This window comes from Sus scrofa, chromosome 9 (genome assembly GCF_054392235.1).
Source record: "Sus scrofa isolate SSC_HxYL_T2T_F1_AM1 chromosome 9, Sscrofa_HxYL_maternal_Yorkshire_Landrace_v2.0, whole genome shotgun sequence".
NCBI lineage: Eukaryota > Metazoa > Chordata > Mammalia > Artiodactyla > Suidae > Sus > Sus scrofa.
The window spans coordinates 126,680,728-126,706,664 of record NC_139391.1 but is presented as its reverse complement, the minus strand read 5'-3'; the positions used below and the strand labels follow the sequence as shown (position 1 = coordinate 126,706,664).

Below are 25,937 nucleotides of genomic sequence, written 5' to 3'. Positions count from 1 at the left end.
GGGCTTGGAGCCCTCTCCCCAGACATCTGTGTGGCTCAAAGCCGCATTTTCTACAGGTCTCCATCCCATGCTGCCTTCAGAGGGGGCATCTACCAGCCCACACCAGCTCATCTCATCCCTTCTCTAAAGCGCTCACAGCCCGTGCAGGTACCGCTCAGTTTTTGTTTGTTTATCATGCTCTTTCCCCTTCTCTGGAAGGTGAGCTCCATGATAGCAGGGCTGTACCTGGCTCACAACTGAGCCCAGCGCCTAGAGCAGTGCCTGGCCCAGGATAGGTGTTGAGTGAATATTTGGCATGGCCGAGTGAAGGACCCACTCCCGTGGTATGCACTGATGCATGCCCTCCATTCGCAGATGAGGAAACAAGTTCAGAGAGGTAAGACAGATACCAGAGGCTGCACAGCCATGGATGGTGGAGCTGGGATTTGAACCCAATGCTCTTCCTGTCTCTGGGTCGTGGGCAGCTGTCACTGGGGATCAGCCCAGGCCCCTGGCCACCTCCTCTGTGCGGGAGCTGCCCCAGTGCAGTGCACCAGCCCGAGGAAACAAAATACCACACAACTTAATTTTATGCTTTAATTGCTTGGTGGTGATTTACAGCCGGCCGTATATTTTTTTCAGGGTGACACTTCCCTCCATGTATTTCTTTTATCTATCACCACACTTGACAGGTAAGTCACTGATATTTACTGTTTCTGTATGTACCAATATTTCCAACATATATCACCACCAAAGCCATGTCACGGCACACGGGGTTCCGCCCACGAATAGTCAGCCTCCTCCAGAGGTAGGCGGGCCATAATTGGAGAAGCCCAAGGAACACTAGAGCCTTACAGAATGGGGGGCACAGCTCCCCCCACCCCAGCCCCCATGCACATACTCACACATATACCTCCCAGGCCCACCAGAAGCGTCCCGCAGGCTCTGCCTTTTATTTGCAGGGTTTTGTTTTGTCTTTTTAGGGCTATACCCACTGCACATGGAGGTTCCCAGGCTAGGGGTCTAATCCAAGCTACAGCTGCCAGCCTACACCAGAGCCACAGCCATGCGAGAGCCACAGCAACACCAGATCCAAGCCATGTCTGTGTCCCACACCACAGGTCACGGCAACACCGGATCCTTAACCCACTGAGCAAGGCCAGGGATCGAACCTGCGTCCCCAAGGATGCTGGTCAGATTCGTTTCCTCTGAGCCACCACGGGAACTCCTTATTTGCAGTTTTTAATATGATGTTTTCCTTTTCAACAAGCATTCAATATTACTCTGAGATGAATGCAAGTGGGAAAGCTTTAGATCCAGGGATCTAGTCCAACCCTCTCATTTCACACAGAAGGAAACGGGGGCCAAAGAGGATCAGGGACTTGACCAAGACCACACAGCGCTGCCAGTGACCAAAAAAAAAAGGTCTACAGGGGTTCCCGTCATGGCTCAGTGGTTAACGAACCCAACTGACATCCGTGAGGGATCTGACCCTCTTCCGCAAGAGACCAGCCCACCTCTCTTAATTTTGGGGAACACGCATCAAGCATGAGGTACGCACCTGGGGGTTTCATGTGAGCTACCTCTTTGAAAGCGCACAATGGCGCTTATCCCTTTTCACAGATGTGGACAGGCTGCCACCTGCCAGCACTCTCCCTCCGTTCTGCTCCTTTCCTCTAGGCACTTAATCCGCCCTCCTTACTCCAGGCTAATTCTTCTCTGCCGAGGTGTTAGCTCAGCTGCTACCAAATTACCCTGTGCAGAAGGGCCACCTGGAATGTTTGCTTAAACGCAGAAAAGCTATCGCTGACTCCTAATTCCAGAATTCATACTCTGAACAAGCCTCCCCACGAAGGAGCCCGGTGCAGCTCCTGCATGGACCATTCTTTGAGAAGCCCTGGGTAACGGGCACTCTTGGTCCTCCTGCAGCATCTGCAGGTTGCTTAGTGATTCCTGAGCCCTTCACGACCTAAGGACTCCTTCTTAATGGTGGTCCAGCGGGCGCTGGGACAGGCAGTGGCACAGACAGGGCCAGAGGCCCCATCCCATGCCCCTCACACCACCCCCCAGGACAGCCTGCAGCACTGACCCATGAGAGTCTGTGGGTCTGACCCAAAGCTGGTCTGTGGCTTCTGCTTGAGTGGGGTTTCCAGGGGCACAGACAGATCCCAGGCGCCAAAGCAACAAGCCAGAGACTGGCTCTCACTGGCCTCTCGTATGACCTGGGCCAGAGAATCAGCAGGAAACGTGGTGGAGCCCTGGGCTCAGGAGTCTCGGGAGCCCTGGGGGCACCGTGGCCAAAGATGAGCCTGCAGCAAGTGGGCCTGTGCTGGCTGCAAGGTGGAGGGGCAGGCAAGGACAGCCAACTGGAAAAGCTTCCAGCACACAACGGTGGGGGTGGCAGGGGCCTGAGAGAGGACAGAGGCAGCAGGAATGGAAAGAGAGGGTATTTTGGAGGTGGGACCCCATGTCTTGATATCTGAATGGGCGAGGGTGGGAGGAAAAGGAGGGGGGAGGTTGAGCCCCAGCGCTTTGGTTTGTTTGTTCATTTTCTTTTTTGGCCACCCCACGGTTTCTGGAATTCCCAGGCCAAGGATCAGATCCGAGCCGCAGTCGCAACCTCAGCCGCAGATGTGGCAATGCTGGATCCTTAACCCACTGTGCATGGCCGGGAATCGAACCTGTGACCCAGCACTTCCAAGATGCCGCCACCACCAATCCCACTGTTCACAGCGGGAACTTCAGGCTGGTGTGTTTTAAAAGAAGCTGCCCCCATCTCCCACTCCCACATCACCCCCATCCCTCTTTGCCTGGGGACTGTGATTCCACAGGCCAGATGCCATCTGACTCCCAGGCTGATTTGCAACTATTTGGTTCCAAACAGATTCCCCCCAAGGCAGAAAGGCCTCCAGGATGCAGGTTCTGCAGATGTCAGGAGGTCTTCACCACGAGGCTGGACTCTGGGAGGGTGGGCGGGTGCAGCTGACGGGAGCACTCCGGGCCGGCAGACAGATAATCCGTAGACTCATCAGCGCCTGATATACGGCCTCAGGTCCCAGGGGGAGCTGCTCGGCTAAGTAATTGCTTCTGCCTTGATTACAGGCCTTTGCAAATGACTGTGGGCCTGGGCCCACAGTGTGTTTGAATCTTACAAATGTCCACGCGCATAGCTCCTATCTAGACCATCTGATCGTTACCTTAAAAGGTTTAATTTGCTTAGCGAGGGAATTAGACTATAAACTATTCAGAAATTATGGAAAGTCACACGTCAAAGAAACCCACCCCTTCTGAGTTCCTCAAGCGCATTTTGCCAGAGCATGTGCTTGTGTGTGAGTGTGTGCGTGTGCGTGTGTGGACTAGCAGGTGTGTAGTTATCCAAAATAACAAGTGGCTCAGCAAGAACCTGGGCCCAGATTGGACCCACAACCAACCCCAGAACTGGAGTGGCCTCTTCTTGGGGCAACGGGGCACAAGCTAGCCAGAGGCAGCCACACAAGCTCGGGCTGGACTCCGGCCAGAGCTGGGAACCCTGCTTTGGGAAGTGAAGGCTGAGGGCTGCAGTTGCTGCCACGGAGCCCTGGACCACACGGGAGGGACAGCATCCTTTGGGGAAAACTCATGGCAGGTCTGCACACCACCCTGATGCCAAGAGGTGGACAGCTCTCCCAGTCACCTGACCTGCCATTGCCACTGACACAAGCCCCACCTTCCTGCCCAGGACCCTGTCGGCCCCAGGCCTTTCATAGCCAGTCTTTTCTCTGTCTCTCTCTCTCTCTCTTTTTTTTTTTTTTTTTTTTTTTTGGTCTTTTCTAGGGTGGTACTCACAGCATGTGGAGGCTCCCAGGCTAGGGGTCTAATCAGAGCCGTAGCCACTGGCCTACGCCAGAGCCACAGCAACGCCAGATCCAAGCTGCGTCTGTGACCTACACCACGGCTCATGGCAATGCCAGATCCTCAACCCACTGAGCGAGGTCAGGGATCGAACCCGCAACCTCACGGTTCCTAGCCAGATTCGTTAACCACTGAGCCATGATGGGAACTCCTTTTTCTCTTTCCTATATAGATAAGCCGGCATGCCCTTAACAAGAATAGCTACCAATCATGATGGATCCTAAGCAGTTCCTTTGACTCGGTTCTCACAGTAACTTAGCAAAGTACACATTTGTATTTCCACCCCTTTTTCCTGATGGGAGAGTGAGACCCAGAGAGGGCCAATGTCCCAAATTCACACTGAGTCTGGATTCAAACCCAGCGCCTGTTGCCTCTCTGACATCCACCGCAGAGAGAGGTTGAACGGGCCTTTCCCCATATCACCCAATGTCCTGTGGGCATCTGCCCAACTGAGGGATGGAGGCCCTGGCCCCTGGAGTGACTGGGTCAAGGTCACTAACAAAGACCTGGCCAGAGCCAGTGAAACCACCCTGCAGCCGGGCCAGATGCAGAGCCTGCTGGAGCTAAAACAGGCTGTTCTGAACTGCAGGGATAAATCAGCAGCTCCCAGGCTCCCAAGGACGGCGCTTACCTGTCCTTGGCTCTCAGCCCGCTCACTGCTGGGAGACTGGCTGGCTGGGGGAGGGGACACAGCTCCCCGCCAAGAAGCAGCTCAGAGGCTCTCCATCCCCCCGGGTCCCCACAGTGCCAAGGCAGGTGAGACTCAGGTGCAGGGGGCCACCCCCAGAGAAGCATGATATTTTAGACAGGAACCCCCTGGAGTGGGTGTCACCACTAGAACACCTCCGACTCTTTCCCAGGGTCCCCTCTGGCAGGCAGGTGTGAGAACACGTACATGGGGGCCAGGGCACAGCTTGAAGCTGCGCCCTAAGCCTGGAATGTTCTGCCTTTATTATTATTATTATCTTTTTAGGGCCACACCTGAGGCATATGAAGGTTCCCAGGCTAGGGGTCCAATCAGAGCTACAGCTGCCAGCCTACACCACAGCTCACAGCAACACGGGATCCTTAACCCACTGCTCGAGGCCAGGGATTGAACCTCAACCTCATGGTTCCTAGTCGGATTCGTTAACCACTGAGCCACGATGGGAACTCCTGGAATGTTCCTCAAGGCTGCACTTTACCTTAAAAATTTGTATGGACGTTGCCCTCGCTTTGATTCTATAGCTGTTGGTTTTCATATTAGAATAATCGTTGGTTTGTTTCGCAAGTCTTCATGTAAATCCACACGGCATCTTTACCCTGTGGTTTATCCCTGGCACGCTGCCGTGTGCCCTCTCCACTTGCCAGGCCGTCCCCACCTCCATCTGAGGAGTTCTAGACCTTTAAAAGTCATTTCAGGGGGAAGGTCTCAGGGCTGGAGGGAGCAGGGGGCAGGAAAAGCCGGCGTAGGCCCAGCCCTGGGAGCGGGGGGACTCTGACAGCTAGTCCTCCAGGACCGCAGGTCAAGTGAACACACCAGGGCCACACACGAGAGATACGGCACTAACGTGAAGCACCCAGGGCAGTTTACAAACCCTCTTCTTTCCATTGCACAGCAACTCAGTGGGTTCCACTGAGCCTCTTACCAGATAAGGGAATAAGCTTCAGGAAAGGCCCCGTCACAGTCTTTTGTTTGCTGACAAACAGCTGGTAAAAGGCAGGAACTCAAACAAGCTGTGTTTGGGTCCACCAGACCCACTCTGCTCATAAAACCACTCCCTTCTGCGAAATACTCCTGTGAACCAGATCTTCTCAAGCAGCCCCCATGAGCATCCCCATTGTCCCTGCAGAGGATGCTGGAGCTCAGCAGTAGTAAGGCACTTGCCTAAGGACCCCCAGCACCTGAACCAGTTCCTGGAGCAGAAAACACACCTGTCCTGATTTCACGATTTTTCAGAGTAAGGCTGCTTCCAGGCCTGTCCCAGGACCCAGGCAGTGATGAGGAGGGGACCCACAAGCCCAAATCCCAGAGCCCTGCTCTCCCCAGACCCGGGTCCTTTTGCAAGGAGCTAGCGACCCTCCACATGCTGGAGGCACAGACCAGAAAGGACCTGCTTAGCAAATGCAACCCAAAGAGGTTTCGGCTCCCTGGATTGTGATTCAACTTCTAACAGCCTTGGAAGTACACTGAATGAGTCAACATACTGCCTCTCGTCTCAGGCTTCAAAACCTTATTTCCTTTGGAGAAGGGGACCCAAGGACACAACAGGCAAAAACAACAAACAATAGCAAACATCAGCCAATGTTACTGAGCAAGACAGAGTCCAACAGCTCCCCCCACCAAAACCAAAACCCAAACCCACAACAACCACAGAGTACAACCTTGCAACAGTACTTCTTTCTTTGTCTGTGTACACACCAACATCGCCCTCTGCTGCCAGTCACAAGTACTGCTACATCTCACAGGCTGGAGGCTGGTGGATGCCAGCTTTACCTCTGGGGTATCACACACCTCCAGCGGGGCACTGCTCACGGTACAGTCCTGATCCACAAAACTTCACACAGAATAAAAGATGCCCCTGGTATTGTGCAAAGCAGTGGCCCTGCCCCTTGTTATAGGCAAAGAGATTTAAAAATATTGATCTTGGAACTTAGAACCACAATAATGATGGGAGAGGTCCATGAATCCTGTCCTCTGCTTTTGAGCAGGGCTTTGGGGGCAGATATCATAAAAGGATAATGCTTTTTCTTTTTTCTTTTTCTCTTTTACTTCAAGGAGCATAGAGAAGATGCCTCTGACCAGGCATCTTCCAAGGGCCACAGCTGCAAGCATTCTGAGGTCTGACAGGCAGGGCAAATTCAAGTGCGTGGTTCCTGCGACCCCTCTCTGGAGGCTGCCAGGGGTGGCTCCTGCAGCCTAGTGTGAGATGAGGGAGGGCTCTGGGGTTCCTGGGACGGCCCTCTACTCCTGCCCTGCCTCATGTCCCTCTGCCCATGTGCCATCTGAAAGCAAGTGCTTGGTGACCTTTATTTTATTTTATTATTTTGCTGCACCCATGATGTATGGAAGTTCCTGGGCCAGGGACTGGATCCATGCCACAGCAATGACCCCAGCCACAGCAGTGACAATGCTGGATTGTTAACTCAGGGATTCCCCTGGTGACCCTTAACTAGCTCTAAGGAGAAGCAGACCTCCAGGTTCTGTGGCCCAGTCACAGCCTGAGCCCCAAGTGGGCAACAGCTCCCAAGTCCCCTGGGGATGGGAGGTAAAGCTGCAAGGACCCAAGGCAATTCTCCCTCCTTGTCCTCGGCTAGGCCCGGGACTTGCTATATACCAAGCTGTACCTGCAGCTGTGCCTTCCTGCACTGACAGCCGTGATCCCCAAAAGCTGAGTGAGGACCCGACTGTCTGTAAATCCAAGCGTCCTGCCTGAGGCTTCAGAGCTGTCCAGGCTTCAGGTCTGACTGCCCCTCCAATGGCAAAAGGATTCTCTCTTTGCTTTCCATTTCTTTCCACACCGCAAACCCCATCACAGAGTTAATGACCCGGATTCAGCACAGAATGGGCAGCCAGCTCCCCTGCTTCCCCAGAGGAGCCAGCCCTGGGGACCTGCCACTTTAGGAAGCAGAGCAGTTCCATGACACAGGGGGAATGACTGTGGCCCGTGCATTTCGCCGGTGGCCTGGGCCTCCATGCCTCACAGGATGCTGAGCCAGGTACAGAAGAAATTAGTCCCCGCAGAGCATTATAAAGTCACTATGTAATCTCCTTTTTTTTTTTTTTTTTTTTTTTTTTTTTGTCTTTTTGACTTTTCTAGGGCTGCTTCCAGCGGCGTATGGAGATTCCCAGGCCAGGGGTCTAATCAGAGCTGCAGCCGCTGGCCCAGGCCACAGCCACAGCAATGCGGGATCCAAGCCTCGTCTGCAACCTACACCACAGCTCAGGGCAACGCCAGATCCTTAACCCACTGAGCGAGGCCAGGGATCAAACCCGCAACCACATGGTTCCTAGTTGGATTCATTAACCACTGCGCCACGACGGGAACTCCACCTCCTCCTTTTTTGTATCAAACCCAGGGACAGCCTATGGGCAAGGCTCGGGGCAGGTGTATGCTGGGAATGATAAAGACAGAGAAGTGAATGATGAATAAGCCTCTCCTCAGGCCCACAGGGAGGACCAAACAGGTGCATGAGGGCTGAGCAATACAGTCACCAGGAGAGAGAAGGGGCAAGGTGCCAGGCCTCCACATGGCTCCCTCCTCCGAGGAGCGGGACTTAGTGCCGTGGAGGGCAGGGGAGACCTTAAGAGGGTGGATGTCACCCCTGGATGATGAAAGAGCCTGTGCCGGAGTGTGGAGATGGGACATGCAGAGCATGCCTAGGAAAGAAGGCATCCTGCTGAAGGGTGTTGGATACCCCAGGAAAGCACTGAGCTAGGACCAGATGGGAGGCTCGGCCCATGGTGGCACAATACTTCTGGAACATTCTGTAGGCAGAGGGGGCCCTGCCGAAGGAGCTGGAGGACCTGGGTGGTGAGGGAGGATGCCGGTCTGCTGGGGAGGCATGTGGGCAGCAGGGGTGGGGACGTCAGTGGGGAGCTGACTGCTGAGCAAGGCCAGGGAGGCAGGGGGTCAGGGCAACGGCCCGGGGGAGTAACTGTCATTGTCATTTCTGATCTCAGGCTTCTGGTTCAGAGGCCAGTGCTAATCCTGCACCCTGGGCTCCTCCTGCATCTAGGGTGGCCTCTCTCATTATCAGTCCTTCTCCCAAACCCAAACATACACTCCAGCCCCTGACACCTCCCTTTCCCAAACCTGGAGCCAGCCGGGCAATGCCGGGGCTCAAAGGACCTTCTCTGGTGACAGAGCCCTACGTCTGTGGTCCTGGCAGGCCTGGCCTGCTCCCCCGCCAGAGCTCTGAGCCAGGGACATCTCAGCACCCATCCTGTCCCCAGATGGGTAAGAAGGCCACGTGGCTTCTTGCTCCCCACCCTGGAGCTCACTGAGGGCTTCCAAAGGTACAGGGACAAACGGGAGGTGATGCCCTGGCCCTGGAAGCAGGGATGGCTCCCCCAACCCCCAAGGCCAGGCTCGCCCTCCTCCTGCCTCCTGCCCTCCTCCTGCCACGCACGTGAAGTTTGCTCCCTCCAGGGGCACTAAGAGCTGTCGGGGGGCCTGGCCAGCACATCCACGAGGGAGGAAGGTAGAGGCAAACTCTTGTGGCTGAGAAAGGATATGGATGAGAGCACGGGACTGCATAAGTGTCAGAAGAAAGGAGACAGGCGAGGGTCAGAGGTCAGGAAAGCAAAAGGCAGGTGGAGAGGAAGGAGAGCAGGCCCCAGAAAAGACAGAGGAGCAACCCAGTGCCTGTCCCCCAACTGGAAGTTCCAAGGATTTGGTAGGTGTGCCGGCACAAGTTACTGCCCCGCCCTAGGAAGCTCGAATGCAGACACATGCACGCACACGCTCACGTGTTCATGCATGCGCGCGCACATGCGCCCATGTTCCAAGGGGAGAGCAGTGCATATTTCACCCAAATGTGATGGTGACAACGAGTGCTGCCCTCCCAGCAGTTGCCAAGTTCATCTTTTATGTGCTTTTCAACTCAGGTTAGACTAACAAAATCCGAGAATCCTGGGAGAGGGGGATGGACTGGGAATGTGGGGTGAATAGATGCAAACTATTGCCTTTGTAATGGACAAGCCATGAGATCCTGCTGAATAGCCCTGGGAACTGCATCTAGTCGCTTACGATGGCGCAGGATAATGTGAGACCAAAAGATGTATGCATGTATGTGTGACTGGGTCACCTTGCCCTATAGTAGAAAATTGACAGATCACTGTAAACCAGCTCTAAGGGGAAAAATAAACGTCATTATTTTAAAAATAATAAAATAAAATAAATGCAAAAAAAGGGGGGGAATCCTCAGAAAGGCAGATCACTTATTTTGCATGGTTAACCCTCAGGGAGGATTTGTGAGCAAGGGTGATGTGTATCCAGGGCTGGCACTTCTGCCTTCTCCTCCTCCCTGTCTCCAGGACTCACTCTTCTGAAGGATACACGCCGTCTCTCTGGGGCTTCTCATTTGTGCCCAGTGATTCTGGACCTTGGCAGCCTCCCAGCAGGCCCACCGCACTCCACACACCCCGTGGGCCACCCACCATGGGCTCCGTGTCACCGACAGTCCCTCCCCCACCCCCCACCTCCTGTTCTTGGCTTTGCTGTTACCAGCGGGTCCACGTAGCTTAAGGCATCAGCCTGAGTGCCTCAGGTAACAAATTCTGGGAGAGAAGTCCCAGACTAAATGCCCCGGAAAATGAATTCTAGGAGATCCCCTCACTTTGACCTAAAGCTCCAACAGGATGCTTTTCTGATGGACCGAACCCCAGAATGAAAAATTGAAGACAGTCTTAAGAGCTAAGACTCGTGTATTAATATCACTGCCCTAAGGACTTTACAAATGTTGACTCATTCAAAACTAATAACAACCCTATTATCAACACTCCATTTTACAGATAAGTGGACTGAGGCGCAGAGAAGTTAAATAACTGCCCCAGAGCACACAGCTAATACGTGGGTTCAAACCTTGGCAGTGTCTGGGCTCTAAACCATCCCACAAAACTGTCTCTGTCATATTTCCACTGAGGTCAATGACACTGTCTGAGCCTGCCCCCCCCCCATCAGGAGCAATTCTTCTCTGGGGTCCTTGAAGCAGCCATGGAGATGCCTTTAGATTTGAGGCACAGAATTCAAAGCACCACTCGGAAAGCTGCAGGAAGGATATAGCCAAGTGACCAGAGGCATCGATGCACCAGACAGAAAGGCAACTCCTTTTAAGATGTGCTGGGATCCCGTGTCAGCCACCCTGGAGAGTCTGGCTGCTACCTTCTGCCAGCTCCCCACCCCTACCCTTTGCAAAGCTCAAGTGAGACCAAGATTCTGGATCTCAAGGAGTGATGGGGCCAGTGGTCAGAAGGGGGACCTCGGGGAAGAACAGCCTCTCTCCACTAGGATTCGGCCACCGCACCTGCCTCACTGCAAGCTCCCTCTTCACCACATGGGGAGAGGCCGTCAGGTCAGGGCAAGGAGAGTGAGGTCCTTTCCACCCCAGGTCCAACTTACTTGAAGAAGTCCTCTTTGCAGTAGACACTCCCGGCCCTGGAGAAGCACCTGTCAGCCAGCTGCATCTGGCAGTCGGCACACTTGAGGCAGGAGCTGTGCCAGTGTCTGTCCAGGACCTTCAGGATGAACTTGTCCAGGATGTGCTGGTTGCAGCCAGCACACTGGGGGATCTCTGTGGAGAGAGGTGAGAGAGGCAGCGTGAGCCTTCTGCACAGCATTGCTAATTAGACCAGGCACTGTGTGGATGCCTTCCCATGCTGCCCAGTTAGGGAAAGAACACAACCCAAACTCCCAGGAATGCCACATACAGTTGTGCAGGTTGTACACTGCACAAAGGTGCCTGGTCAAAGGAGTAGGTTGGGACTGACACCCAATCCAGGCTTTGCTGGCCAGTTTTGGTGGCTGTGGCCTAAAGAGGTTGCCTATTTCTAAGAGCACCACAAGGCTAGAAGCATCAGCTAGCCCCACTTAGGCCAGCTGCAATTCCACAGCTAATGGCCAAGAAGACCCAAGACCGTTCACTTCAATTTCGATGACATTTTCACTCCTGGGTGGACTCTGTGCTAAAAACCTCAGTCTCTAAAGTGAGCCCTGCCTAGGCATGGACTCTGAGGCCATCTGGCCTAAAAAGCAAATGATATGTGGTGGGGGGTGGGGGGGTCGTGATCCAGGTCTAGGCCTGAAGGTGTTCTTAGAGAGAGACTCAGTATTTTGAGAGAATCTCCTGAGAGAGAATCTTAGCATTTTAATGAACTGCACACAATACCACGGACTGACTCTATCAACATCCCCAACTAATATGTACTACAGACGAGAAAACCAGAAACTGCTCTTCCAGGCTCCCTTGCAGCTTGGGGTCCGAGTGCAATTTAAAGTAGGTAGGCCAATCAGATGCACTAGGACAGCCAAATTCAGAACTGCGCTGAATGGAGGCACAGCCAAGAGGCAGGCTCCCACTATGCTGGCGTGGAGCACAGCCTAGGCTGTGAGGTTCTGTGGTTTTCATGTCCTAATCAATCATAGCAGAAACAACAGCATCCTAGGGGCTGGGAGTTATTCCCAGAAGCTCAACCCAGAGCTGGCTGCACAGAGTTAAAAGTCATCAAATACATACCCGGTAACTGATCACTTTCCACTTAAATAGTGAAAATGGATTCTGTTGTCTGCAACTGAACCCTAATCACGGCCCCACCCCGTTCCTGTGCAGGAGGTGTGGGGGGGGGTGCCTTCCTATTAAAGGTCTATTTCTTTGCCATCTCATCCCTGCCAAGGGATTGCTTAGGGAGTTGATAATATTTTGAGTCACTGAATTAGTTTCCAAGTGTATAAAATGGTCCGGCTTCCATGGTTGAATGCATAAATAGTGCTAGCATCCCTAGCCATTTTCTCTTGTCCTTTTCCTCAAAAAAAAAAAAAAAGAGGAAGGTAACAAACAAGAACATAAAAGTGCAAGCATTTGGCCTCCTATAGTAGCCTCCTGACATAGCACATGAAGCTGGTAACCCTGGGGTTTCTCACCTATTATAAATAGTATTTTTGCTAACTGTTTGATTATATACCATCTTTCCCATTAGAAGGTGGGCTTCTCAAGAAGCAGGAACATGTTTCTTTCTCAGCGTTGCATCCTCCCTGCCTAGCACAGGGCCTGGCACACAAGAGTAACTCCACAGATATTTATCACCGAAAAAAGACCGGAGCAAATCCTATCTAAGAAGCTTACCTCGAAAGGGTTCTTCACTCGTTTCTCCTAAACACTCCAAAATGTTAATGACAGCAGTAAAACCAGAGCTCTCATGAATCATACGTGTTTCTTGATTCCTATCATGTTTGGTGGTTGTGATATAATGTAAATTGCTAACATAAGGGAATTAGCCTCAAAGCACCAGGGGAAAATTTTGAACACATCTATGTCTAGAGAGTTGAGAGAGAAAGTTGTCTCAAGTATTAAGTCACTTGTATCTAAAACTTAGAGACAGGCTATTGAGACAGTCCCTAACCAGCATCATTAGCCCTGTACACACAAGTGTCAATCTTGGGTCCAATTAAACCCCAGCACAGCCTATTCTCTTCACGGCCTTGGCAGCCACCACCATTCACCTGAAAGGCAGATTTACTAGATGTCTTGACCTTTGACCTGATTCTCGGATCAAAATGCCCCATGAAAACTACTAGATACGTGTAGGCTTGACATTTGCTACCTGTCTCAGGTCACATGGGATTTTTTTTTTCTTTTTTTGTCTTTTTGCCTTTTCTAGGGCCACTCCTGTGGCATATGGAGGTTCCCAGGCTAGGGGTCAAATCAGAGCTGTAGCCACTGGCCTACACCAGAGCCACAGCAACGCCAGATCCAAGCCGCAGCTGCAACCTACACCACAGCTCACAGCAACGCTGGATCCTCGACCCACTGAGCGAGGCCAGGGATCAAACCCAAAACCTCATGGTTCCTAGTTGGATTCAGATTAGCTTCTGCTATGCCATGATGGGAACTCCGAGATTTTTTTTTTTTTTTTTAATTTCAAAAGGTTTCCGCCTTGACAAAGAAATTGTTCAACCAATAAATACTAAGGAGTCCCAGCAAAGTACTAAGCACATGAGAGCCGCAGCAATTTCCATCAAATAAGAGGGGGTGGGTAGGACACAGGATTCTAGAGCCAGATTGCCAAATTTTGAATCCTGGCTCTGCTTTCTAACCTTGAACAAATTGCTTTGCTTCTCTCTGCCTCATTTCTGTCACCTGTAAAGTGGCATGACGATGACAAACAGTACCTGGTAGAATTGTTATGAAGATAAAGGAATCAATACCCCCCGGAGGACAGGACAGAGTATACAGTAGGCACTCAATCAAGTGTCACCATTATTGGGAGATAACTGCAGTAACCAAGGATTGGCCGTGGTGCCCCTGTGGCTGAGGGAAAAGAAAGCTAGGTGCCCACGTTTATGGGCTTGATCTCATTGGACTCCCACCAAGAATCCCCACATAAATGGCAAGACACTGGTGCCGAGGTTCAGATACTGCCCACCTCACACAGTGACTATGCTCAGTGCACCTGGCGCCTCCAGGAGGGTGGCCCTGAATCACACACCTGCCTCTCTCTAGAGACCATCAGGGACCAGCATCCTTGGAGCAGCTGGGGAGAGTTCCGACAGCAGGGGCTTTACCAGCTGAGAGGATTGGATGAGAAGAGGCAAGACAACAGGGGAATGAGAGGCAGATTGCCTGGAACTCCTGTAGGGTGACAAGTCCAGCCTGGGCAAGGGGTGGGGACAACTCAGGTAAATAGGGCCACTAAGGGGAGTTCATCTGTGGCTTAACAGGTTAAGGACCCAACGTCATCGCTGCTGCAGCTCAGGTGGCTGCTGTGGCCCTGGAACTTTCGCATGCCATGGGCGCAGCCAAAAAGGAAAAAAAAAAAAAAAAAGAGAGAGAAAGAGAGAGCCTTTAAGGGGGAAAGGGTGCGACCTCCCCTGCATGGTTTGAAGCCATGGCAGCTGCTGAACCAGGGGCTTGAGGAAGGAGGGAGGTGTGGAGATGCTCAGGCATCTTCTTGCAAGGGAGGGGAAGGAAGGAAGCCCTAAGCCAGAAGCCCTCCCGCTCAAGGAAGAGGGGGCGCGGGTACAGAGCCACTGGAACCATGCCCACCCTGCCCCCAGCCGCATGTGCCCAGCTTGACCCGTGTGTCCCTGTGAGGCCTGGGGACACAGCCCACTAGGCGCCCCACTAGGGACCTCTTTGTCCCAGAAGCCAGGTGCCAGGGCAGCAGAGGCAAATTAACCCTTAGAGAACCCCGACGGGGAATGGCCCTCTGAGCGGGGAGCCAGCTCCCTCCCTGCACCCCGCCCTGCGCTGGGGCCAGAGGGCCACCGATTCCCACCTAATTGTTGTTTGGCCTCCGAGGAGAGATATGGCTATATTTCTCCTCCCGGCCACAAATGCATGGGGATGAGGGCGAGGATGCATGCCCATAAAATTTATTTCGAGCAAGGAATCTACCGGGAGCCTTAATATGATGAGTATTCAAGAGAGAATACATTAAGGCTAATGTATGCAGGAAGGGTGGGCGGGAGAGTTTTAGAGGCTTGGAAGCTGAGACAACATCGGGTTTAGAAACAACACTAAAAGCAGACGGATGAGCCATTTTCAGCTTGCAGGGGAGGCTTCTTGCAGGGCCAGGCTGGGCTGCCCAAACTAGGGGTTCTCAGAGAGGCCGGGGAACCCAACTGGGGTCCTCGAGTTTGGCAAAAATATAAGGGACATACTACAGTTGCTTTTTAAGTTCAAAGGAAAGAAAGCCTTTCAACTTGATAAGGAAGGTGTCATTAGCCCCAGTCTACAGATGAGGAAACTGAGCCTGGAAGAGCTCAAGCCAAGAGTCCAAGGTCCCACAACGGTGGAGTGGGGATTCGAACCAAGCCTGGGCATGAGGAAGGCTCACCCGATTTGAGAGCTGGAGGGTCTGAGACATCCCCTCACCTGTGTGGCTCTGCCCTGTCACTTTATGGAGGGGAAGGGCTAGTCTCAGAGCTGCTCTGTGTACAGTGACAAAGAGCAGATGAGCCACTGGCCTTTGAGGCTCCCTAACAACTGGGCCAATGGAACCCAATGTCTGAGACATAGATTTTCATCCTTTGGAGAATGCATGTGTCATAGGGGACAGAAACCTGATCCCCAAGGAGGCCTGGGAGTGGGGACTCCTGTCCGGCTAACCTCCTCCACCCAGTTGCAAGGTGCCAGCTGGGTGATGGCACCTGTCAAGTTCAGATTCATAGGGGCCTGTGAGGGGGTGGATATCTGTGAAAGCAGACCCCACATTCAGGTAACAGCGCTCTGTGCAATCATTTAAATTAGAATGAAATGTGAGCTATCCAGAAAATTTTTAAAAAGCAACACAAGTTTTTTAACCTACAATATAGTTTTTAAAAAACAATTTGGAGACTCTGAAGAGGACAGAGGTTATATAGGTCTCCTAGAAGAAACAAAGTTCGAACTGAAATTTCCAGGGAGAGGATTTTCAAATCCCTAGTAAACTCAACTTATTCCTGCAGTATTTGATATCACAGAATTTTAAAGTCTGGAATTTAAGCAGACCCTTGCCGTCACTAAGACAGAATTTGATCCGCTCAGTTCCTGATGGGAGGAGTTATTTCATTGAGAATGAAAATTTTTATCTTATCTGTAGGAAAGTGTTATGTGATGATGCGCTTTGCTGGGGCGCTGCAAAGGGTAACCCCAAGCATGAGAAGACAGCAACACCCCTGCAACAGCCAAGGATTCCTTGGAGATGCTGGGCCACAGAGCACAAGCAGTCTCATTAGTAGGGTCCCTCCATCAAAGTCTTCTGTATCCAGCAGAGACACGGCTCAAGGCACAGCCCCTAGCCCCCGGGAGAACATCTGCCTGTACACAGCTCTACAGGTGCACACCTTCACACACACTCACACAGACACATGCACACATACTTACGATACAGACAAAGACACATGTAGCACAGACACACTCATAAATACTCAGAGACACACAGGAACAGGATGACAAATAAAGATGTGTGAAACATACACACTCGTACATAGACAAAGCCCCCCCACCCCCATTCACTTAGACACACACACAAATTCACATACGCTCAGACATGCATATTTATATTTAGCACACACACACATACTACAGAGACTAACACCCACACACATACAAACACACGCACACACACTTCTTCATACAATAGCTGAGGCTTTGCGATTCTGGCAAAATGCCAATTCTTCTGAAGTCAAGCCCTGTCTACAGAAAGGAAGCCATCTCTGAATGAGGGAGCTGGCTGTCCCACCCTGGAGCAGTGGGGACCATGGGCAGTGAGTGAAATAGAAAGCCAGGGGGAAGTAGAGACATTTCGCTCAAATACCGTTCTGAAAAAGGATTGGGTGAATTTGAAAATTCACAGCTCTGTTTTAAAGTTCAGATCTTTGCATCTCTAGGTCTGCCAAGTCAAGTACAATAAAACCCAGATCAGAGTCTGAGATCCTGATTCAATCCTGAATGTGATCTTGCACAAACTGCTTAACCTCTTTGAGTCTCAATTTTCTTACCTGTAAAATGGAGCTAATAACACCAGGCTCTCAGGCTTGTGGCATGATCACAGCAGTTTAATGAGCGTAAAACACTTAGCCCCATAATACCTTAGTCCAAGCTCAATGGTCAGCTCCCTTTTCCATTCCATCATGGCCAATCACCAACAAGACGGATTTATAGATTTTAAGTGGATCGAAATTATTTCTTGCTTCATTATTTCCCAATAGAATTTTCCCTGTCCCCACTGCCAAAACACTTAAAACTCTCCTCCATCCCTCTAGTTCTAAAGCATCTGGAAAATGTACAACACTTTCTAATCAACATAATCCCAGAGTATGAAGAGCAGATAAGGCAACGTTACAAGATGCAGTCTTTGGGGAATAAAGAAATGGGTCAGATTCTTTCCTTCACAGAATGAGGGCAAATTTGCCAGGTCTCACTTGGGCCCCCTCCCCACATGTGAATGGTGAGAATGGTGGGGTTGGGGCCACCGACTGCCTACCTCACTTCACTTTGGCTGGAATGTATTCAAGTAAAAGTGGATTGAGTTCAAATTAACATTTGAGGTGTCCCGTATTTTTCTTGGAGACCACTAAATGCCCAATGGCAAAGTGATTGTTTCTTATTTGATAAGACATAGCTAAAAATCCCTTGCCTGTAGCCAGAACCTACTTCTTCAACAAGGAAGCTGATAAAGCCCAGTCCTCAAATCACCTGAAGTGCCGTAGTGAGGGCAGGCAGGGTTTATTTTTCACAGTGGCCCATCTAGTAATGGATTCCATTTTAAATCTCCCAATCCATCCATCAGTAAAGTTTCAGAAAGCTGGGACGTGGAAGAGATGGAAAGGTCTGAAGTGGTCTATGGTAAACGAAAGTGCCTACACCCCTCTGGTGATTAGTATTGGGCGTGTTCTTTCCCCATTCACCTTTCTTCATTTCCAAGAAACCGCCCTCAACGAACCAAGGGCCACCATGAAACATTTCAGAGATGGTTTGTGTGTCTTTGATCGATTTTAATTCTTTGAAAAATTGCGTCTTCTATCTCTTTGGTCACAGAAGACCCACAAGGTGAGGGAAAACATTTTTTTTTTTCCCCCACGAAAGAGACTAAAACGTGAATCAATACACTTGATAATGACTTCTAAAATGTCTTTAAGAAAGTGAAACTTTTTGGGGAAATGATTTAGAATTTCAGATAGTTCCACGGGACTCCTAATGCAGGTGAATAACCTTTTAAAGACCGTTATTTCGTGCTGGTAGGAATAATTTTTATTTAACCATGGTCCCAGAGCACATTAATATTTTGTAAAATTTGGACTTTTGATGGGCCACTTTGAAGTTCTGAAGGCACTGCTTTTTCACTACCTTTTTGGACGAATAGAATTCCTCTTTTTGTTTCCCAAACAATTTGACATTTCAGCCTAATGCCCAGGAAAAGGTTTTCCTTACTTCTTTCAGGATGGGGAGCCAGTCCAAGGGAGAGGCTTCCACGGTTCCCTATTTGCAGACCCCACAATACTCCCTGTGGGCTTGGCCATCCTCTTGGGACACCCAGGAGCACCCAGGATACTCCAGCCCACTTAGGGCGACTCAATGCACAAAATGGGACCTGTGGTCTTTAAGACTGCCAGCACTTTGAACTTGGTTAAGTACTTGCAAACCTGCAAGCTTGTTTACTCCTCCTGGAGGTCCTGAGAAAAGTGAATTTCTGTATCTCAAAGAGCTTCCCTAAGGGGACACAGTTGGGGGCCAAACTAGGGCGAGAAACTTCTTTTTTCTCTGGGATAGATTCCGGGGCTGACTGAAGACCGAGACTTCCGACAGTGCTCATCAAAGCCATTATTTACCTGGTAGGTTTCACCCCAAATCCTTCTGCTGGTGATTTCATACCAGTAAGTCGTTTTATGAGCTCTGTCTTAAATAACACTGGGCTGATGTATGTTTCCAAAAATATGTAGTTTTATTTATTGAAGTTTCTTTACTGACTACAAACTGAAAGGAGAAACCAAAGAGGGCTTTAAGGAAACACATACATAATTGAAATATATGCAAAGGTGTTTCTTGGAATTCTCCATTCCTTTCCCACATATAAGGGGGAGAAAATAATAGTTAACAGCAGCTAATGCTGCTCCTTGACGAAAGGTTCTCTGAGTAAGTAAGAAAGAAGGAAGACGGTTTTGAAAAGGTGAATTAGGGAAATACTCTCTGCAAGGGCTTATCAGTTTAGACCAGGAATGACTAATTCTAAAGTGTATCAGCATAAGTTCACAGAACATATCAGGTATGTCACCAGACCTGTCTAAGCTCATACCTAAGTTCTGGAATACACAAGTCTAAGAATTATAACAGAGGTACAGTTAAATTAATTAAAAGTCCTGTTATTCAATATAGATTTTAAAAACAAAACTTTCCAATTCAAAGTCACTGCCGTCATCACTGGCAAAAAAAATCCTGTTTTCCGGTCACAACTCTCCTCTTAAACCACCTGATAATTGTGACCAAAGAAACAGAGGACCGAGACCCAGGATGAAGTTTAATATGACAAATCCTAACTAGACGTGTCTGCTTTTTCCCCTCCTGGCTCTTTATTTGCTATTTCCCTATTAAAGATAATTTATTTTTTATTGAACAATTTATAGCTTCTTTATTTACATGTTCCCTTAATCTAAACCAAGGTATCTTGCAAAGGCCATAATGTAATTTTCCAAAATGGTTTTTATAAACTTCTTCTTAAGGGATCTTCATAATCTAGGAAGAATTATCTCATCAGCAACATAGCTGAGGCACAGAATTCCTGTATTAATTCTTTAAAACTTAAGGATCAAAGGTTTGTCAAACGTTGTGGTCTTTTGTAATGCTGATGACAGCATTGCATAGAGGAGTGATCTGGGCTAGCCACAAAAATACTGGGGAAAGTCACATTAAAAAAGCCAAAAGCTGGCATCACATGTAAGGTAAATTACAGTCTCTGTTTATAATTCTATGCACTTACGTACTTAAAAAAATACATCCATCTAGATGTCTTATCTAATTTCTAAGTTTTTTCCCAGTTTGCCTTGACAAATGACTAACAACTAGAAAAAAAGTCAGAACACCCTTTTCACATCAGAAATGATCACACCTAACTTTGCCTTTTCCGTCCACTTCTCCTCCAGAATCCTTCCCATCACAGGTCCTATTTGTTTCATTTGGGGGTTTGAGGTCCCTTTGACAATTTCCTTTGTTCTTTTTCTGTTTAGCTCAAAAACGGTAGCCTCTTCAATACAAGATCAAATTCAAAAAGTATCCTGGCGACAATGTCGATGTTACCATTTTAAGGCTGAATTTGGATAATATTTTAATAGAAGGAGTCCCAGGGTAAATAAAATTAAGAAAGGTGAACATGTATTTACGGGTATAGAATTATCTTCTAGATCATATATTGGCATGACATTAGCAATCGTCAGTAGGCTATCGAATAGTCTCAGTAATTGCAAATAAAACAGAAAATCCCATTAAACAAATCCGAAACAGTCTATGGACATGCTGTAGACCTATCTACGTTCCCCTCCACTTTTCACATTTAATCACTGCTACATCTCCACAATGTATTTTTCTGATGTCTCATTCCGTGGCAATAGTCCATATGTTTGGCCACATCTCCCCCATAAGAAAAAACTTTCAATTAATTTGGCTGCAAGTTTTGTCTCTATTAAGTTCTTCCCAGACCCAAGCCTTTAACCCCCTAACATTATAATTAAAGCAAATTATGCTTTAAAGGCATATGGGGGTGAGATATCACAGTAATACATCTGTGAGTAGCCTCAGACTGACAGAGGGAAGGGGAGCGGGGACATCTGAGAAAAGAAACCCACCAAAATCACAACAGGAGTTAAGAGTTGCCTCCCAAGATGATTTTCCAGGCTGCCACTAACACAGTTAACCCAAAGTACATTTTCCCAGGGAGCATCCTTTTCGATTTTGCCAGTTAAACCCAACCTGTCCACCTACCCCCAACTGCAGTGCCTTGAGACGGTTGATTTGTGCTCCATTTGGATCAGGGTTCCTATAAAACTGAGGACTAAGAAAGGGAAGCCTGTACAGCGGCGGCATCTTTTTTTGTTTAGCTGATTTCTTCCTACCACTAAGGACAATAGCCCACCTCTAGGGCTACTTCTGTCTTGGACCCAGAAACTGCTCTTCCCTCGCAGGCCTCCTGGAAACAGAATGAGTGATGAACCCTCCCCCTCCCCACCCAGCAGCCCGCTGGGCACTCAACCCCCGACAAGGAGAGGCTAATGCTCAGAATTCTTGCACAATTCCATGCTCCTCCCTGCAAAGACCTCACAAAGGGAAGAAGGCAGGAAGGAAGAGCTAGAAGAAGGAAGAGAGAAAGGAAGGAGAGAGAACGAAGGCAGACAGACATTCCAGCCACAATGGAATTCTACTGAAAGCAGCAGACCCTGTTTGCTCCCATCTGTGTTATGGGCATTGTGTTAATAACACTCATCCCAGGAAGGGGGGAAAGACAGAGAATAATTACACAAGTAAACCCCCACCTCCCCAGCCATCCCCAAAGCCAGCAATCTATAGAGTAATGCTGCCACAGCAAAGTGCTGTTTCCGTCTGTCTCCAACCCTGGGTTTCCCAAAGGGGAGAAGATTACTCCTTTCCGTCCTCTCAGCAGCTAAACGGGTTCCAAGTCGCTGCATTCCTAAGCTTCTCATCTCGAATCCTGATAAATTTCCCTAATTGAAAGAAAGGGCACAAGGTCTTTCCATCCAACTCCAGCAACATCCGTGCACACACACACACCCCTCCCCCCATTTGTAGAAGACTAGTTTCCCAGGGAAACTCACAAAATATCCACCAGTATGGACTAAGTCAAGAGGCTCAAAGGAGATTTCTTAACAACGCGATGGGAAGAAAGGTTAGTCCCTGTTAACTAATTTCCCATCTTTGCAGGTGCGCCCTCCCACCCCTCCCTCCCCTGCAGCCCTCCCAGCACCTGTGTCTCTCTGGGTTGTGTCTGCTAATGCGGTGCTAAGTAATCACTAATTGACTGTAGCACAGACTGAAAGGACAGTAAAATCCGAGGCAAAGGGGAAGTGTTAGGACAATGGAAATATTTAGGATTTAAGACTGTCTACACCTGGTCAGCGGGGTCATCAGGTCACGGTTCAAAATCCAAGACGCCCCTGTGGGCTGTTTTTGTCTACTCAATGGAAAGATATTGCTTTGCCGTTTTCCCGCCGGCCGCGACCCCCACCTCACCTCCAGGAGGACTCGATTTTTCAAGTCCTGGTATTATTAGGTCGTGGCGGTTTCCAAGACGTCTTGAGGACTCACGCTGTTCTAATCCCAGAGCGTTCAGCCTACATTCTTGCCTTAACCCCGCTTTGTTTTTTTGGCGGGTCAAGAGAGGGGTACACCTAGCTTTGGTATTCCTTCAACTTCCTGCCGCACCGTTTCATCCTGCCCCGGCTTTGCTAGTAATTCTTCTTCCTCCTGATTCGTTTCACCCTCCAGAGTCCTTTAAAAGACACCACCTTGCCTACTTAAAAAAACCCCAGCCTTGATGAAACCAGCCCGAGGCCCAAGAAGAGAAGCCGGCGCTGAGTCGCAGGCCAGCCGGGGCTTCCTCTGGAGCTTGGTGTGTGCAATCCATACCCGCTCCATTTCGCCTTCCCTGGCGCACTGTGTTACCACCCCACCCCTCTCCCCCAGGTCTTTAATTACAAGAACGGCTGCCCAGGTAGAAACCTCATCTCTCTTGAACCCACCACGTTTTAAGCGCTCTTCTAAGTCCGCTAAGCGCGGGAAGCAAGGTCGGGGGCCCAGGTGAGAACATCGACAGGGCGCGCACAGCGCGGGGACCCGTCGACTGCCTCCAGGCTCTGTGCAGAATCCGCTCTCAACATGGGAGAAGCGCTTTCTAAGGGTTAAAAAGTCACCGAAAGGTTTGTGCCGCCAGCATAGGGGGGTTAATTTTGCCTTCCCAAATTCTTGGCGCGACATGGGTAGGCGGAGGACGAGGGCTTACAGCCTCTGCTCTTAGGGCGCACCGTCCGCGCTCCCACCTGCCGAGCCTCTCCCGGCGGAGAAAGTATGCCCCGCTCCAAAGAGGTAGAAACCTGCATCCAGGCTTGGCCAATCCCAGACCGCTCAGAATAACAAACTAGCAAGAAGAACGGGCAAGGTGGATGGAGGAAAAAGGCCAAGGAGCAGGAAAGCTGAATGCGCCGCGTGGTGGCCGTCCCTCTTTTGCCCACTTCGCAGCTGCGACCTCCACTCGGGGCTACTAGACGCGCTGCGCGCAAAGCCGGCTCCCCGCAAAGGGCCGCCGGGTCAGCATCCCCCTCCCCTGGCGAGCCCTCTAAAACCCAGGGTACGCGGCGGGCTCGCTCAGGACCATGCGTCGCCCGCAGGTGCGCAGCATATGCTTTTAGAAGCAATTCACCGTCAGTCTCCCGGGCCACCCAGGCCGGAGCCTGCCCTCGGGACAGAGGAGTTCTGCCTTGGTGGCGGCGAGGTCACGCAGGTCGCGCTCCCAGACCCGAGGACGCCGCTCCCGCCCGGCCTCGCCTGGCTCTGGTTTTCCGCGAGGACCGACCGCGACCAAGCCAGGAAACCAATGGAGTTAAGTCCTGCCTCCTCTTCCAGTCCCGATTTTTCTTCTCCTTTGGACACCCGCACGGGTCCGCTCAATGCAGACCCGCGCCCCTCCACACCTGCCTGCTCCCTGTCCGGTTAAATCGTTGATTCTGCTCCCTGGGTGCCCTGAGACTGCGGCTTCCCACGAGGGCTCCCCTCCGCCCCCTCCGATCCAAGCAGGGGAACCCAGAGCCCGCAGCCCGCGGCCCCCAGTCGCCCCAAGCGAGGCACGGCCGCGGTCGCCCGGGTTTCTCCAAATTCCCGCCGGCTGGTGCGCAGCTCTGGCCAGACGCTGGGATCGGATGCTCGCGGTTAGAGAATCCGAATCCCCAACCCGCGAAGCTCGAATCTGGCGGTGGGAACAGGCAGTCTGACCTTTAAAAGTAGGTCCGCGCCTGACGATATTTCTGTGATGCGGGGAAGGAGGTTTGTGGTGTCCGGGGTGCTGTTTGAATTTCTGTATCGGAATCTGATGGAATTTCAGTGTCAATATTGCCCCACCACCAGCGCACCACGAGAAAAGGCAGGAATAGAAAGACGACTAAATTGCTGCTCCAGAGTTTGAGTGAACTCCTGGCCGGGAAGCGAATCCACTCCATCCTTGTTAAGAAATGGCCTGCAAGAGGATGAGGTCGGGGCAAAGACTCTGACGCAAACCGTGCTGGCACAGTCACCCCACACAGGAGCGCCAGGAAGGAAAGAAAGAGTAGCCAGGCGTCCTGAGAAGTCCTGGACCCAGATCCTACCAAAGACAAAATGAAATGCCCTTTCCCCACAGCTTCGGGATTCACTAGAGCTGCAAGATAGATCTTTCTGGAGACAAGGAAAGGATGGGTGACCACCAGGTGTGCTCCCCATTTACCACCCCCAGCCTGGGCCCGAGGAATCATCCTTCCTCCTGCCGGTTGGCCGGCTCTCCAACCAGCATTCCGGTTTGTTTGCTGTCCTTTCCTCGGTGCCCTAGGAGACTAGCGGTGTGATGGGCAAAAAGAGGGGGAAAGGGGCGGATAAAATGCCCACCTCTCTGTATGTCCTGCACTGTTCCCCAAAGTCTTGGCAAGCATGAGGGGCCAGCAAGATCCAGATGCGTGGCAGAACCGCTGGACTCGGGGAGAAGTTCGAAGGAGGCTAGAGGCCAATGCACCCAGCGCTGCCCAGAGTCCAGCGCCTCGAGGACTCGGACTTTGGCATCTCAACTGCCCTGATGCAGGCAGCCAAGACCACCCTGGAGAGAGAAACTAGCCGCCCTAAATCGTGGGCCAGGTCGCCGGAACCTACAAGAATGAAGTCATTTTCTGAACCTATCCACCGGCCCCCACAAACCACTGAACTCTGCCCGTGCTAAGGGACCCCGAGGATGCCACCTCCAGCTAACAGAGCGCTCCCCACCACCCAGAGCAAGGAGTCTGGGTTGAGTTCCTTAAAAAGCACTGACTTGAGGTGGGAGGAAGGCCGTCCCGCTTAGCAAGCTGAGATTTAAGGGGGGCATGTGTGCTCTATTTCTCTACCCCAAGTTGCTCTGGGATCAATCCCAGCCTCCTGTCCGACGCTTCTGAGCTTCTGGCTCAGGTGCACGCCTCTCAAACAGATAAAGCGCCCCGAGCTTGTCCCTAGAAGCCCGAGCTGGGCACGGGGATCAGACCCAGGGGCTGTCAGAGCAGTGAGGCTGACCAGATCCAAAACCTCCACTTGGTGAAGCAGGAAGAGGGCGCGTGCACTAACCACCAGACTGCCCAGGTGCAAGCAGTGCAGGAGGTGGAGGTGGGGGTAGGGGACAAGATGTCAGAAAGAGGGCCACCCACCGAAATGACTGCATACATTACTTGGTAACGTCTTCCGGAAGGGAAGCCACTTCGGCCATCCTCCCAAAGCAAAAGAGTATTCTGACTGCAGCGGAAGCAAACTGGATTCTGACTCCTAAACTGCCCCTAAAGGCTAGGGCACCAGAGATGCTGAGGGGGGAGCCCTAGACCTGTGCCCCAATGCTCCATCTGCAGTGGCTCAGAGTGAAGAAGCAGAACAGGGTTGGGGGAGCAGGTCTTCCAGTTGGCTGGTTGGAGGGACCCCTGTTTAAACCCCCCAAGATTTAAATACCCACAGCCTGGGAGCACCCCCTCTTCCTCCCTGAGGCCCAGGGGCGTGTCACCCCCACATAGAATTATTACGCCACTGGAGCCCATGTCCCAGGGAAGAGAATAGGCATATGTGGAGAGGGAACCAGCCCCAGAGACCCCAGCACCAGCAGCTTAATAGGCAGAAGCCAGATCTGC

General features: G+C 51.0%; 1 protein-coding gene across 3 annotated transcripts in view; it reads right to left on the bottom strand.

The window, feature by feature from the left end:
• The window catches only part of LHX4 (LIM homeobox 4), a 45,658-nt gene that overhangs the window by 16,724 nt on the left and 2,997 nt on the right, over nt 1-25,937 (bottom strand). For 2 of the 3 annotated variants that reach the window (XM_084977826.1, XM_021063752.2), the window contains one exon: nt 10,974-11,145. In XM_084977826.1, coding sequence (XP_084833952.1) covers nt 10,974-11,145 — 172 coding nt within the window. Of the gene's footprint in view, nt 1-10,973; nt 11,146-18,881; nt 19,027-25,937 lie in introns of all 3 variants that reach the window. The other variant, XM_084977827.1, reaches the window with a different exon arrangement.